The following is a 12,822-nucleotide window of genomic DNA, read 5'->3' on the forward strand; positions in this document are numbered from 1 at the left end:
CCACTGCGCCCACCTCTCTGGACATCGCCGCTGGTGGGTGCGGCGAGGCCTGTGAAAGGGTTGGCATTCTTATGAAGGAGGCGCTAGACAGCAGCAGCCGCCATCATTGGAGGATGTAGATAATGAGGAATATGGTCACGTCTGACCTGCAGGGAAGTGTGGAGCGACTAGATGCCCCGGCTCCAGAATTCTCCAGTAAGCGAAGCTTCCACCAACTGGACACAATAATCTCTCCTCTGAAGCGGAGAATTATTACAGCTTCTGACCGCCAGCCCCGAAGATATATCATCCCCCTACGAGGGTCAGAAGTACACCCTGGTGAGATGCAGCATGATCCACCACCAGCGGACAGCCATAGCACCTGAATGTGACCTGTCTGACCGCGTTCATTCACATTTTCATTTTCTGCCGTTTTAGAGGAACAATGAAAGGAAAAAAATTACGATCCAGTAAATGCTTTCAAAAATAAGTTTTTAATAATTTTTCCATATTTCTTGTAATAATATAACATTTAATTCATGTTCCTGGAGATTCATCCATCCACACTGACTCGTGGCTGGAACGTCAGACAGCAGCATCACAGAGACCACCCAGTGCTTAAAAAATGTGGTTAAAAATTTTTAAAAATTATGAAAAACGATTACAAAAACTTGAAAAATACATCTCATATATAAATAACAAAAAAATAATACTATAAAACTAGCGTGCGGCCATCAGGGGGCGCTCTGGGCAGAGTCTTTACTGCGCAGGAGGCTGGACTGCTTCTCCATCAGTTTACTGAACAGTCCGTTTGGGTTCTGTAGAAGTTGTGCGTGTTTCCCGCACTCCACCACTCTCCCCTGGTCCAGAACGGCCACCGCGTCTGCGTTCTGGATGGTGGACAGGCGATGGGCGATAATGAGAACCGTGCGTCCCTCCATCAGACGTTCCAGCGCCTCCTGAACAAGATACTCGTTTTCTGCATCCAGAGCGCTGGGCGGAAAGAAAAGCAAAAATGAAAATATGAAAATCACAGAAGAAGCAAAAATATTGGACGCACAGGATCCACATTGCCGTACTGCCGCGAGGCGGCCCAGCTAGTCCTCTGCCGTACTGCCGCAAGGCGGCCCAGCTAGTCCTCTGCCGTACCGCCACGAGGCGGCCCAGCTAGTCCTCTGCCGTACTGCCGCGAGGCGGCCCAGCTAGTCCTCTGCCGTACTGCCGCGAGGCGGCCCAGCTAGTCCTCTGCCGTACTGCCGTGAGGCGGCCCAGCTAGTCCTGTGCCGTACTGCCGCGAGGCGGCCCAGCTAGTCCTCTGCCGTACTGCCGCGAGGCGGCCCAGCTAGTCCTCTGCCGTACTGCCGCGAGGTGGCCCAGCTAGTCCTGTGCCGTACTGCCGCGAGGCGGCCCAGCTAGTCCTCTGCCGTACTGCCGCGAGGCGGCCCAGCTAGTCCTCTGCCGTACTGCCGCGAGGCGGCCCAGCTAGTCCTCTGCCGTACTGCCGTGAGGCGGCCCAGCTAGTCCTCTGCCGTACTGCCGCGAGGTGGCCCAGCTAGTCCTGTGCCGTACTGCCGCGAGGCGGCCCAGCTAGTCCTCTGCCGTACTGCCGCAAGGCGGCCCAGCTAGTCCTCTGCCGTGCTGCGGCTCAATGGTCAGTCTACCGTATTGCTGCAAAGACGAATCCAGTACTGCGGGCAGAGATCCCAGAGAGGGCCCGGCAGAGATCCCAGAGAGGGCCCGGCAGAGATCCCAGAGAGGGCCCGGCAGAGATCCCAGAGAGGGCCCGGCAGAGATCCCAGAGAGGGCCCAGACAGAGATCCCAGAGAGGGCCCAGACAGAGATCCCAGAGAGGGCCCAGACAGAGATCCCAGAGAGGGCCCAGACAGAGATCCCAGCGAGGGCCGGACAGAGATCAAACACGTCCACGGCTTTAACCCTTAACTCGTAGAAGACCAGCAATGATGAAAACTGTGTGCAGGACTGTGTAGATGACGAACCTTACCTTGTCGCTTCATCCAGGAGAAGGATTCGTGGGTTCTGAAGAAGAGAAAAATATGAAACAAACTATCAGTTCAGACTCCGAAATATGAAAGCTAAGATACTAAGTAATGTTATGTAGCTGCCTGATAATAAAGTGAATGAGACGGACTGCAATACCAGGCACAACCTGCAACCGGAGGGGCGCTGCTTCTGTAATAAAAGCAGAGCGCCTTGCTTCTAATCTCATACACATCACAGACACGGCCGACCCACCGTGAAAGTTTAAGGGCTGTGCAGGATCAAACACGTGGCTGATTTCTTGTAATAACAGCGCCCCTCCCTGACCACTGGTTGTGTCTGGTATTGCAGCTCAGCTCCACTACTGAGAATACTACTAATCCTCTTCACGAGCGCCTCCACCAAGATGATCTTCCTAATTAAAGAAACTCCAACCCCAACAACCTTTTGGTAATCAGATTGTGACCAGTCCTGAAACCTACAGGTGTTATCTGAAGACTCACCTTCAGTAACGCCCGGGCAATGGCAATTCTTTGTTTCTGTCCACCTGAAGAACAATACACGTGTACTTTAGCTCAACGCATGAAGGTAAAAAGGGGAACATGTCTCTTAATTTGCTTTGAAAGGGGCACCTCTCACCAAAATAAATTGTCCTGTTTTTCCTCCTATTTTATTCCCGTTGCTTGAGTATTTCACATTTGTTTATTCATTTTTAAAGATTTGTCATCCGGTTACAGAGATACAGGACTTTTCATGTATTACTAATTTATAGTGGGTGTGGCTCACAGATAAATTCACCTGAAGACACACCCCTGAGGATCCTGTGAGCCAATCAAGGGAGCATCGGGAATAAAATATCAGAAATAAAAAATGAAATTAAACAATATTAAAAAATATAAAATTAAAATGTAGGAGATACTGGAAACTATCAGTAACGCTCATGATAGGGAAATAAAAGAAACCTCCCAGGACAACCCTGAGCTCCTGATAAGATAATTCGTCCTCCCCGGACGCACTGGTTACGAGTAAATCCATATTGGTCGGTTCCTGGCAGGCGGCCGTACCTGACAGAAGGATGCCTTTCTCCCCAACCACAGTATTAAATCCTTCAGGAAAACTTTGAATAAATCCCATTGTGTTGGCGATCTCGGCCACCCTCCGGATCTGCTCTTGGGTGACTGTGGAGGGGTCTTCTGCCCCATAGGCGATGTTCTCGGAGATTGAGCAGGAGAACAACACTGGTTCCTGCACCAGAGGAAAGGCAAAGGCCATGAATCAGCAAAAACTTCTACGTGAACTTTGGTAATCTTTCAAATAAAAGATAAGAAAGTCACAAGCCGTGCACGGCTATAGGAGCCAAAGCCGCACAGCTAAAGGAGCCAACCAGCCGTGCACAGCTACAGGACCTAACCAGCCATACACAGCTACAGGACCTAACCAGCCATACACAGCTACAGGACCTAACCAGCCATACACAGCTACAGGACCTAACCAGCCATACACAGCTACAGGACCTAACCAGCCATACACAGCTACAGGACCTAACCAGCCATACACAGCTACAGGACCTAACCAGCCATACATAGCTACAGGACCTAACCAGCCATACACAGCTACAGAACCTAACCAGCCATACACAGCTACAGGACCTAACCAGCCATACACAGCTACAGGACCTAACCAGCCATACACAGCTACAGGACCTAACCAGCCATACACAGCTACAGGACCTAACCAGCCATACACAGCTACAGAACCTAACCAGCCATACACAGCTACAGAACCTAACCAGCCATACACAGCTACAGAACCTAACCAGCCATACACAGCTACAGGACCTAACCAGCCATACACAGCTACAGGACCTAACCAGCCATACACAGCTACAGGACCTAACCAGCCATACACAGCTACATAACCTAACCACCCATACACAGCTACAGGACCTAACCAGCCATACACAGCTACAGAACCTAACCAGCCATACACAGCTACAGAACCTAACCAGCCATACACAGCTACAGAACCTAACCAGCCATACACAGCTACAGAACCTAACCAGCCATACACAGCTACAGAACCTAACCAGCCATACACAGCTACAGAACCTAACCAGCCATACACAGCTACATAACCTAACCAGCCATACACAGCTACAGAACCTAACCAGCCATACACAGCTACAGAACCTAACCAGCCATACACAGCTACAGAACCTAACCAGCCATACACAGCTACATAACCTAACCAGCCATACACAGCTACAGAACCTAACCAGCCATACACAGCTACAGGACCTAACCAGCCATACACAGCTACAGAACCTAACCAGCCATACACAGATACAGAACCTAACCAGCCATACACAACTACAGGACCTAACAAGCCATACACAGCTACAGAACCTAACCAGCCATACACAACTACAGGACCTAACCAGCCATACACAGCTACAGGACCTAACCAGCCATACACAGCTACAGAACCTAACCAGCCATACACAGCTACAGGACCTAACCAGCCATACACAGCTACAGGACCTAACCAGCCATACACAGCTACAGGACCTAACCAGCCATACACAGCTACAGGACCTAACCAGCCATACACAGCTACAGAACCTAACCAGCCATACACAGCTACAGGACCTAACAAGCCATACACAGCTACAGAACCTAACCAGCCATACACAGCTACAGGACCTAACCAGTCGTACAAAGCTACAGGACCTAACCAGCCATACACAGCTACAGGACCTAACAAGCCATACACAGCTACAGAACCTAACAAGCCATACACAGCTACAGAACCTAACCAGCCATACACAGCTACAGGACCTAACCAGCCATACACAGATACAGAACCTAACAAGCCATACACAGCTACAGAACCTAACCAGCCATACACAGCTACAGGACCTAACCAGCCATACACAGCTACAGAACCTAACCAGCCATACACAGCTACAGGACCTAACCAGCCATACACAGCTACAGAACCTAACCAGCCATACACAACTACAGGACCTAACAAGCCATACACAGCTACAGAACCTAACCAGCCATACACAACTACAGGACCTAACCAGCCATACACAGCTACAGGACCTAACCAGCCATACACAGCTACATAACCTAACCAGCCATACACAGCTACAGGACCTAACCAGCCATACACAGCTACAGGACCTAACCAGCCATACACAGCTACAGGACCTAACCAGCCATACACAGCTACAGGACCTAACCAGCCATACACAGCTACAGAACCTAACCAGCCATACACAGCTACAGGACCTAACAAGCCATACACAGCTACAGAACCTAACCAGCCATACACAGCTACAGGACCTAACCAGTCGTACAAAGCTACAGGACCTAACCAGCCATACACAGCTACAGGACCTAACAAGCCATACACAGCTACAGAACCTAACAAGCCATACACAGCTACAGAACCTAACCAGCCATACACAGCTACAGGACCTAACCAGCCATACACAGATACAGAACCTAACAAGCCATACACAGCTACAGAACCTAACCAGCCATACAAAGCTACAGGACCTAACCAGCCATACAAAGCTACAGGACCTAACTAAACATACACAGCTAGAGGACCTAACCAGTCATGGGATTCTGGTCAATTCAAATTTGATTTGTTACAAATCCAATCGCTCATCTTTCGCCATGAGGTTAGTGGAGATTCCGCATTGTTTGGGTGGGTTATCATCAGTCTTATCAGCATTTCCATGCTCTACCTGTTTTTACGGTGACATATAGAAACTCATGGAAAGGACCGTCTCTGAGGAGCGTTAACATAAAGGGCGGACAGGTTACCTGGCTGACGGTGCCGATCTTCGACCGTAACCAGAGCGGGTTGAGGTTTTGCATGTTGTGGTCATCAATATGGATGGATCCTGGGAAAACAGATGGTGGATATTATCAGTGCTTGCAGGAGATTATGGTACGGCCGTGAAGAGCGTTCAGTGAGAGAAGACGACTATACCGGGCATTGCGGCCATCCCTGTTTGGTGGGAATAACACAACTAGACCCATAGGGACTGCTCACCCAGGCACTACCTGGCCATCCGGTCCTGCCAGTCTTGCAGTCAGTTATTACAGGATGTCCATTCCTGGATGGACCATTACCAGCCGCAGCAGGTCGTGATCCGTGAAGTGTCCAACATCTTACCTGTACTAGGATCATACAGCCTCAGCAGCAGCGAAACCAGGGTGGATTTTCCTGAACCACTTGGTCCCACCACGGCCATCACAGATCCAGACGGCACAGAGAGGTTCAACCCTTGGAAAATAGGAGCATCGGGCCGGCTGGGGTACATGAAGCCGACATCTCGGAAATCCAGGGCACCTCTAAACTTTTCTGGTGGGATCACTAATCCCTCTGGAATAAAAGAGAAACACGGCCCACCACCAGGATTATCAGAGATCGGTCATCACCAGTCACAGATCATCATACAACCATCATTCTCCATCATCATCCATCACTTCTCATCCAGATTCATCAGTGCATTATCATCATCGTCAATGACATCCGACTCATCATCCCTGTACTGGAGTGATCTTCATCCCTCCATCATCGCCTTCATCCAGCAGTCATCCTGCATGAACCATCTCCCACAATCATGATCCATCAGTATTCACCAACAGACGCCATTGTTTTTACAACACAGACCTGAGGAGGCTGCTGTACTTACTTGTGTGAAAATCCTTATTTGAATGGTCGTAAAATCCAGATATGAAGACAAGCATTTTCTGAGTCCAGTCAGAGAATGGGAAAACTCAAGTTTGAGTAGGTATGCTCAGTCCGCCTAGTCTGACTGACAGCTATTCAATATCCACCCACCCAACCTCACTGACAACTGCAGCTTGTACTGAGCAGTATAAGATCTCTGCATCAGTAGCAGGGAGGAGGGACACTGAGGAGCTGTCATTCAGGCTAGGTGGGCAGAGATTCAGCAGCAGGGAGGAGGGACACTGAGGAGCTGGCACTCAGGCTAGGTGGGCAGAGATTCAGCAGCAGGGAGGAGGGGCACTGAGGAGCTGGCACTCAGGCTAGGTTGGCAGAGATTCAGCAGCAGGGAGGAGGGATGCTGAGGAGCTGGCACAGACTAGGTGGGCACATATTCAGCAGGGAGGAGGGACACTGAGGAGCTGGTACTCAGGCTAGGTGGGCAGAGATTCAGCAGCAGGGAGGAGGGACACTGAGGAGCTGGCACTCAGGCTAGGTGGGCAGAAAATCTGCAGCAGGGAGGAGGGACACTGAGAAGCTGTCACTTGGGTCAGGGGTGCGGAGATCAAGTTAAAATTCCATAAAGCGCTATCCAGCCATTCTGACATGAATTTTTACAGAAAAGGATGCAGATTGCATTATGAAATCTGGAGACAGAACCACATTAGGCTATGTTCACACTTTGCGGGTTTTGCCGCGGATCCGCAGCGGATTTGACACTGCAGATCCGCAGCAGTTTTCCATGCAGGGTAAAGTACAATGTTACCCTATGGAAAACAAAACCCGCTGTGCACATGCTGCGGATTTCCGCGGAAAAAGCCGCGCGGCTTTTCTGCGGAAAAAAAGAAGGAGCATGTCACTTCTTGGTGCAGAATCGCAGCGATTCTGCACCCATAGAAATGCATTGATCCGCTAACTTCCCGCATGGGGCTGTGCCCACGTTGCGGGAAGTTAAGCGGATAATGTGCAGATGGTACCCGGGGTGGAGGAGAGGGTTGTTGTCCTGAACAGGACCTGTGGTGACGTCGCGGTCACATGACCGTGACGTCTCGAAGGTCCTTGTCGGCACAGCCGCTTGCAGCGCCGAGGAGATCGCGACGTCAGAGGGTGAGTATAGCCAATTTTTATTATTTTTTACATTACTATTGATGCTGCATATTGCTGCATATGCAGCATCAATAGTACAGGAGTAATCCCGCAGCGGAAACCGTGGAACAAACCGCGATAAATCTGCAGGGATAACCGCAGCGGTTTTGCCCTGCAGATTTATCAATTCCGCTGCGGGATTAACCCGCAGAGGAACCCGCAAAGTGTGAACGTGGCCTTAATCACAAGTCAGTTATCATCCATGATCCATAAATCGTCCCCCATCATCCAGCCGGTGATCATCCATCCCTCACGCTCCTCATACATGGCTACCGCCATATTACAGTCTCCTTCTTATCTTCTGTACTTTGATCTCACCATTAAAAGGCATCAGAGGTTTCCGGTCCAGCAGTTCCCAGATACGAGACCCTGCACCGAATCCCTTCATCAGCTCCGAATAGAAAGAGCTGAGCCCTGGAACACAAAGTGCGGCCATAAATACAGGATGTTCAGGTAATTACGGGCGCTGGAGATATGTGACCAAAGTATGTTCTGTATCTACGGGTCAGAGATTAATCTCCAGGGAGATCGGTCTAATGAAGGTAATTAACACTGCGCTCCTCAAAAATAAAGTCTCCAAGGACAGCCAGGACGCGGGGCAGCGAGATGCCGAACAAAAGTGATAATGTCCAATATTGCGAGTACCTCCAATGCTGATCCCCACCCAGAAGGCGTACATCAGGAAGGAGGACAGCTCGCCCACGGTCATGTGTGCCGCCCCGGTCAGGAGGCCGCCTTTATACAACACCGCCAACACAATGAGGTTTCCTGACAGGCCGGTCTGCAGAATAGAAGAAAGGATCTCAGGGTACAGGAGATGGAAGACCAGAGATGTCACAGTCATGGGTCAGAAAAGAAAACAGGGCACAATGTGGACATCGGGTCACTACTCACAAGACCAAAGAATCCGGCTCGGGCAAAGGCCTCCTTATAGGCCAAGTCAAGCACGTAGTCCACTTTACCATCATATTTCTCCATCTCCAGCATCTCTTTTCCAAAGGCTCGCACTGTCCGGATGTTCCCAATACGCTCCTCCGACAGCTGAAGACAGGAGAGCAAAGATCAGAACAGAAGGTGCAAAACTAAGGTCACGGACAAAAGGTCAGCACAAAAAGCTCACTAATGGGAGACCGCCACAGAGGGCAGCAAAAAAGAGTCATCAATAAAAGGACAGCGATAGAAGGACTGCATAAGGGTCACCAAGAAAGTCACCAATAAAAGGACAACGATAGAAGGACAGCACAAGGGTGACCAAAAAACGGACAACGATAGAAGGACAGGACAAGGGTCACCAAGAAAGGGACAGCGGTAGGAGGCCAGCACAAGGGTCACCCAAAAAGGAACAGTGCTAGAAGGACAGCACAAGAGTCACCAAAGAAGGGACAGCGATAGAAGGACAGGACAAGGGTCAACAAAATGGGGACAGCTACAGAAGGACTGCACAAGGGACACCAAGAAAGGGACAGGACAAAGGTCATCAAAAAAGGGACAGCTATAGAAGGACAGCACAAGGGTCACCAATAAAGTGATAAGAGATAGAAGGACAAGATAAGGGTCATCAAAAAAGGGACAGGGATAGAAGGACTGCACAAGGGTCACCAATAAAGTGATAAGAGATAGAAAGACAGAACAAGGTTGAACAATAAGGAGACAGCCATAGACGGACAGGACAAGGGTCAACAAGAAAGGGACAGCAATAGAAGGACAGGACAAGGGTCAACAAGAAAGTCACCAATAAAGGAACAAAAAACAGCACAAGGGTCAACAATGAAGGGTGAAGGATAGAACGTCAGCACAAAGGTCACCAACATATTGTCTAGAAAAAATAAATTCCTCAGCCAACAGGATTATACAAATTAGAGCATAAAAAGGAGGTGATGACGTTTAGCCGCTATGACGCATGCATGATCAAGCACGCATGCTGGTGGGTGAATGCTGTAGTGTAGGAAGTGATGGCATTGAAGCAAATACACGATGCACCAAACTGTAATGGGGCAATATTTTGCTCTTTTCTTTCTGGAGCGGGGAATGGGGCGCAGTGAGGCCCGTGAGCTAGATGAGTGGCGAAGACAGAAGCTGAGCTGGCATCTTGGCTGGTGCTACTGTGCTGCAAGTTTCTATGTAAAGCCTAGCAGTCACATGATTTTTCATCAGCTGCAGCGCTCTGCATAGGCAGTGACTGAAGACAAAGCCTGCACTCTGCTCTCTACAGGTCCCTATTTTTCATCTCACTTAGGATTTTTTGAGAAGAGAGGCAGAGAGCTCTGGACCGGTTAAATTGCAAGTAAATGTCAGATCTATTGCCACGTGTCCCACCGAGTTTTACTATTACCATGTGACTTGTGTCATAAATGGCGACAAACATGCGCCGGCCCCTGAACGTGGCAACACTTACTCCAGGACTCCCTTTATTAAGACTGACATAGAAGACACCAAACTTATTGATTCTGCGCCTAAGTTCTTTATATATTTTTTCTAACCCCCAACTGGGGTCATCATTAACGATAAAGGTAGAGCAACAAATTAGTAACAAATGTAAAAAAAATAGAAAAAGGTAAAAACATGAAACATTTTACTTTAGAAATTGTCTGACTTCAACAATAAGCAGAAAATTCCTGGAGGAGAAATTATATTCACATCAGTGTTTTCTTAATATACAAACCAAGTGGCAGCACCGGGAAAGAACCGAAACTACGTCACCAGCTGACATGAGCGGCAACAGGACCGCGCGGCAGCACCGGGAATGTACCAGCACTATGTCACCAGCTGACATGAGCGGCAACAGGACCGCGCGGCAGCACCGGGAATGTACCAGCACTATGTCACCAGCTGACATGAGCGGCAACAGGACCGCGCGGCAGCACCGGGAATGTACCAGCACTATGTCACCAGCTGACATGAGCGGCACCAGACCCGCGCGGCAGCACCGGGAATGTACCAGCACTATGTCACCAGCTGACATGAGCGGCACCAGACCCGCGCGGCAGCACCGGGAATGTACCAGCACTATGTCACCAGCTGACATGAGCGGCAACAGGACCGCGCGGCAGCACCGGGAATGTACCAGCACTATGTCACCAGCTGACATGAGCGGCACCAGACCCACGCGGCAGCACCGGGAATGTACCAGCACTATGTCACCAGCTGACATGAGCGGCAACAGGACCGCGCGGCAGCACCGGGAATGTACCAGCACTATGTCACCAGCTGACATGAGCGGCAACAGGACCGCGCGGCAGCACCGGGAATGTACCAGCACTATGTCACCAGCTGACATGAGCGGCAACAGGACCGCGCGGCAGCACCGGGAATGTACCAGCACTATGTCACCAGCTGACATGAGCGGCACCAGACCCGCGCGGCAGCACCGGGAATGTACCAGCACTATGTCACCAGCTGACATGAGCGGCACCAGACCCGCGCGGCAGCACCGGGAATGTACCAGCACTATGTCACCAGCTGACATGAGCGGCACCAGACCCACGCGGCAGCACTGGGAATGTACCAGCACTATGTCACCAGCTGACATGAGCGGCAACAGGACCGCGCGGCAGCACCGGGAATGTACCAGCACTATGTCACCAGCTGACATGAGCGGCAACAGGACCGCGCGGCAGCACCGGGAATGTACCAGCACTATGTCACCAGCTGACATGAGCGGCAACAGGACCGCGCGGCACCACCGGGAATGTACCAGCACTATGTCACCAGCTGACATGAGCGGCACCAGACCCGCGCGGCAGCACCGGGAATGTACCAGCACTATGTCACCAGCTGACATGAGCGGCACCAGACCCACGCGGCAGCACCGGGAATGTACCAGCACTATGTCACCAGCTGACATGAGCGGCACCAGACCCGCGCGGCAGCACCGGGAATGTACCAGCAGTATGTCACCAGCTGACATGAGCGGCACCAGACCCGCGCGGCAGCACCGGGAATGTACCAGCAGTATGTCACCAGCTGACATGAGCGGCAACAGGACCGCGCGGCACCCCAGGGAAAGTACCAACACTACATCACCAGCTGACATGAGCGGCACCAGACCTGCGCAGCACCACCAGGAACTCTCCAACACTACTTCACCAATTGATATGAGTGGCAACAGACCAGCATGGCAGGAGCATACCAACACTAAATCACCAGTTGGCATGAGTAGCACTAGCAGGAACGTACCAACACTACGTCACCAGCTGACATGAGCAGAACCAGACCCGCGTGGCACCACCAGGAACATACCAACACTACATCACCAGCTGTCATGAGTGGCACCAGACCCACGCGGCACCACCAGGAACATACCAACACTACGTCACCAGCTGTCATCAGTGGCACCAGACCCACGCGGCACCACCAGGAACGTACCAACACTACGTCACCAGCTGTCATCAGTGGCAACAGACCCACGCGGCACCACCAGGAACGTACCAACACTACGTCACCAGCTGTCATCAGTGGCAACAGACCCACGCGGCACCACCAGGAACGTACCAACACTACGTCACCAGCTGTCATGAGTGGCACCAGACCCACACGGCACCACCAGGAACATACCAACACTACGTCACCAGCTGACATGAGAGGCACCAGACCTGCGCAGCACCACCAGGAACGTACCAACACTACATCACCAGCTGACATGAGCTGAACCAGACCCATGCGGCACCACCAGGAACGTACCAACACTACGTCACCAGCTGACATGAGCTGCACCAGACCTGCGCAGCACCACCAGGAACGTACCAACACTACGTCACCAGCTGACATGAGAGGCACCAGACCTGCGCAGCACCACCAGGAACGTACCAACACTACATCACCAGCTGACATGAGCTGAACCAGACCCATGCGGCACCACCAGGAACGTACCAACACTACGTCACCAGCTGACATGACCTGCACCAGACCTGCGCAGCACCACCAGGAACGTACCAACACTACGTCGCC

The 12,822-nt window shown here is 51.2% G+C and overlaps 1 protein-coding gene across 1 annotated transcript in view; it reads right to left on the reverse strand.

The window, feature by feature from the left end:
• Positions 1-454: 454 nt before the first annotated feature.
• ABCB10 (ATP binding cassette subfamily B member 10) overlaps positions 455-12,822 on the reverse strand; it is a 30,510-nt gene continuing 18,142 nt past the window's right edge. The window contains exons 5-13 of the mRNA XM_077273715.1: positions 8,770-8,916; positions 8,521-8,656; positions 8,194-8,289; positions 6,172-6,381; positions 5,817-5,896; positions 3,042-3,222; positions 2,481-2,524; positions 1,982-2,016; positions 455-972 (exon numbers count right to left, since the gene is read on the reverse strand). Of these exons, the coding sequence (XP_077129830.1) occupies positions 714-972; positions 1,982-2,016; positions 2,481-2,524; positions 3,042-3,222; positions 5,817-5,896; positions 6,172-6,381; positions 8,194-8,289; positions 8,521-8,656; positions 8,770-8,916 (1,188 nt within the window). The 3' untranslated portion in view covers positions 455-713. The remainder of the gene's footprint in view (positions 973-1,981; positions 2,017-2,480; positions 2,525-3,041; positions 3,223-5,816; positions 5,897-6,171; positions 6,382-8,193; positions 8,290-8,520; positions 8,657-8,769; positions 8,917-12,822) is intronic.

Source organism: Ranitomeya variabilis, chromosome 7 (genome assembly GCF_051348905.1).
Source record: "Ranitomeya variabilis isolate aRanVar5 chromosome 7, aRanVar5.hap1, whole genome shotgun sequence".
Classification (NCBI taxonomy): domain Eukaryota; kingdom Metazoa; phylum Chordata; class Amphibia; order Anura; family Dendrobatidae; genus Ranitomeya; species Ranitomeya variabilis.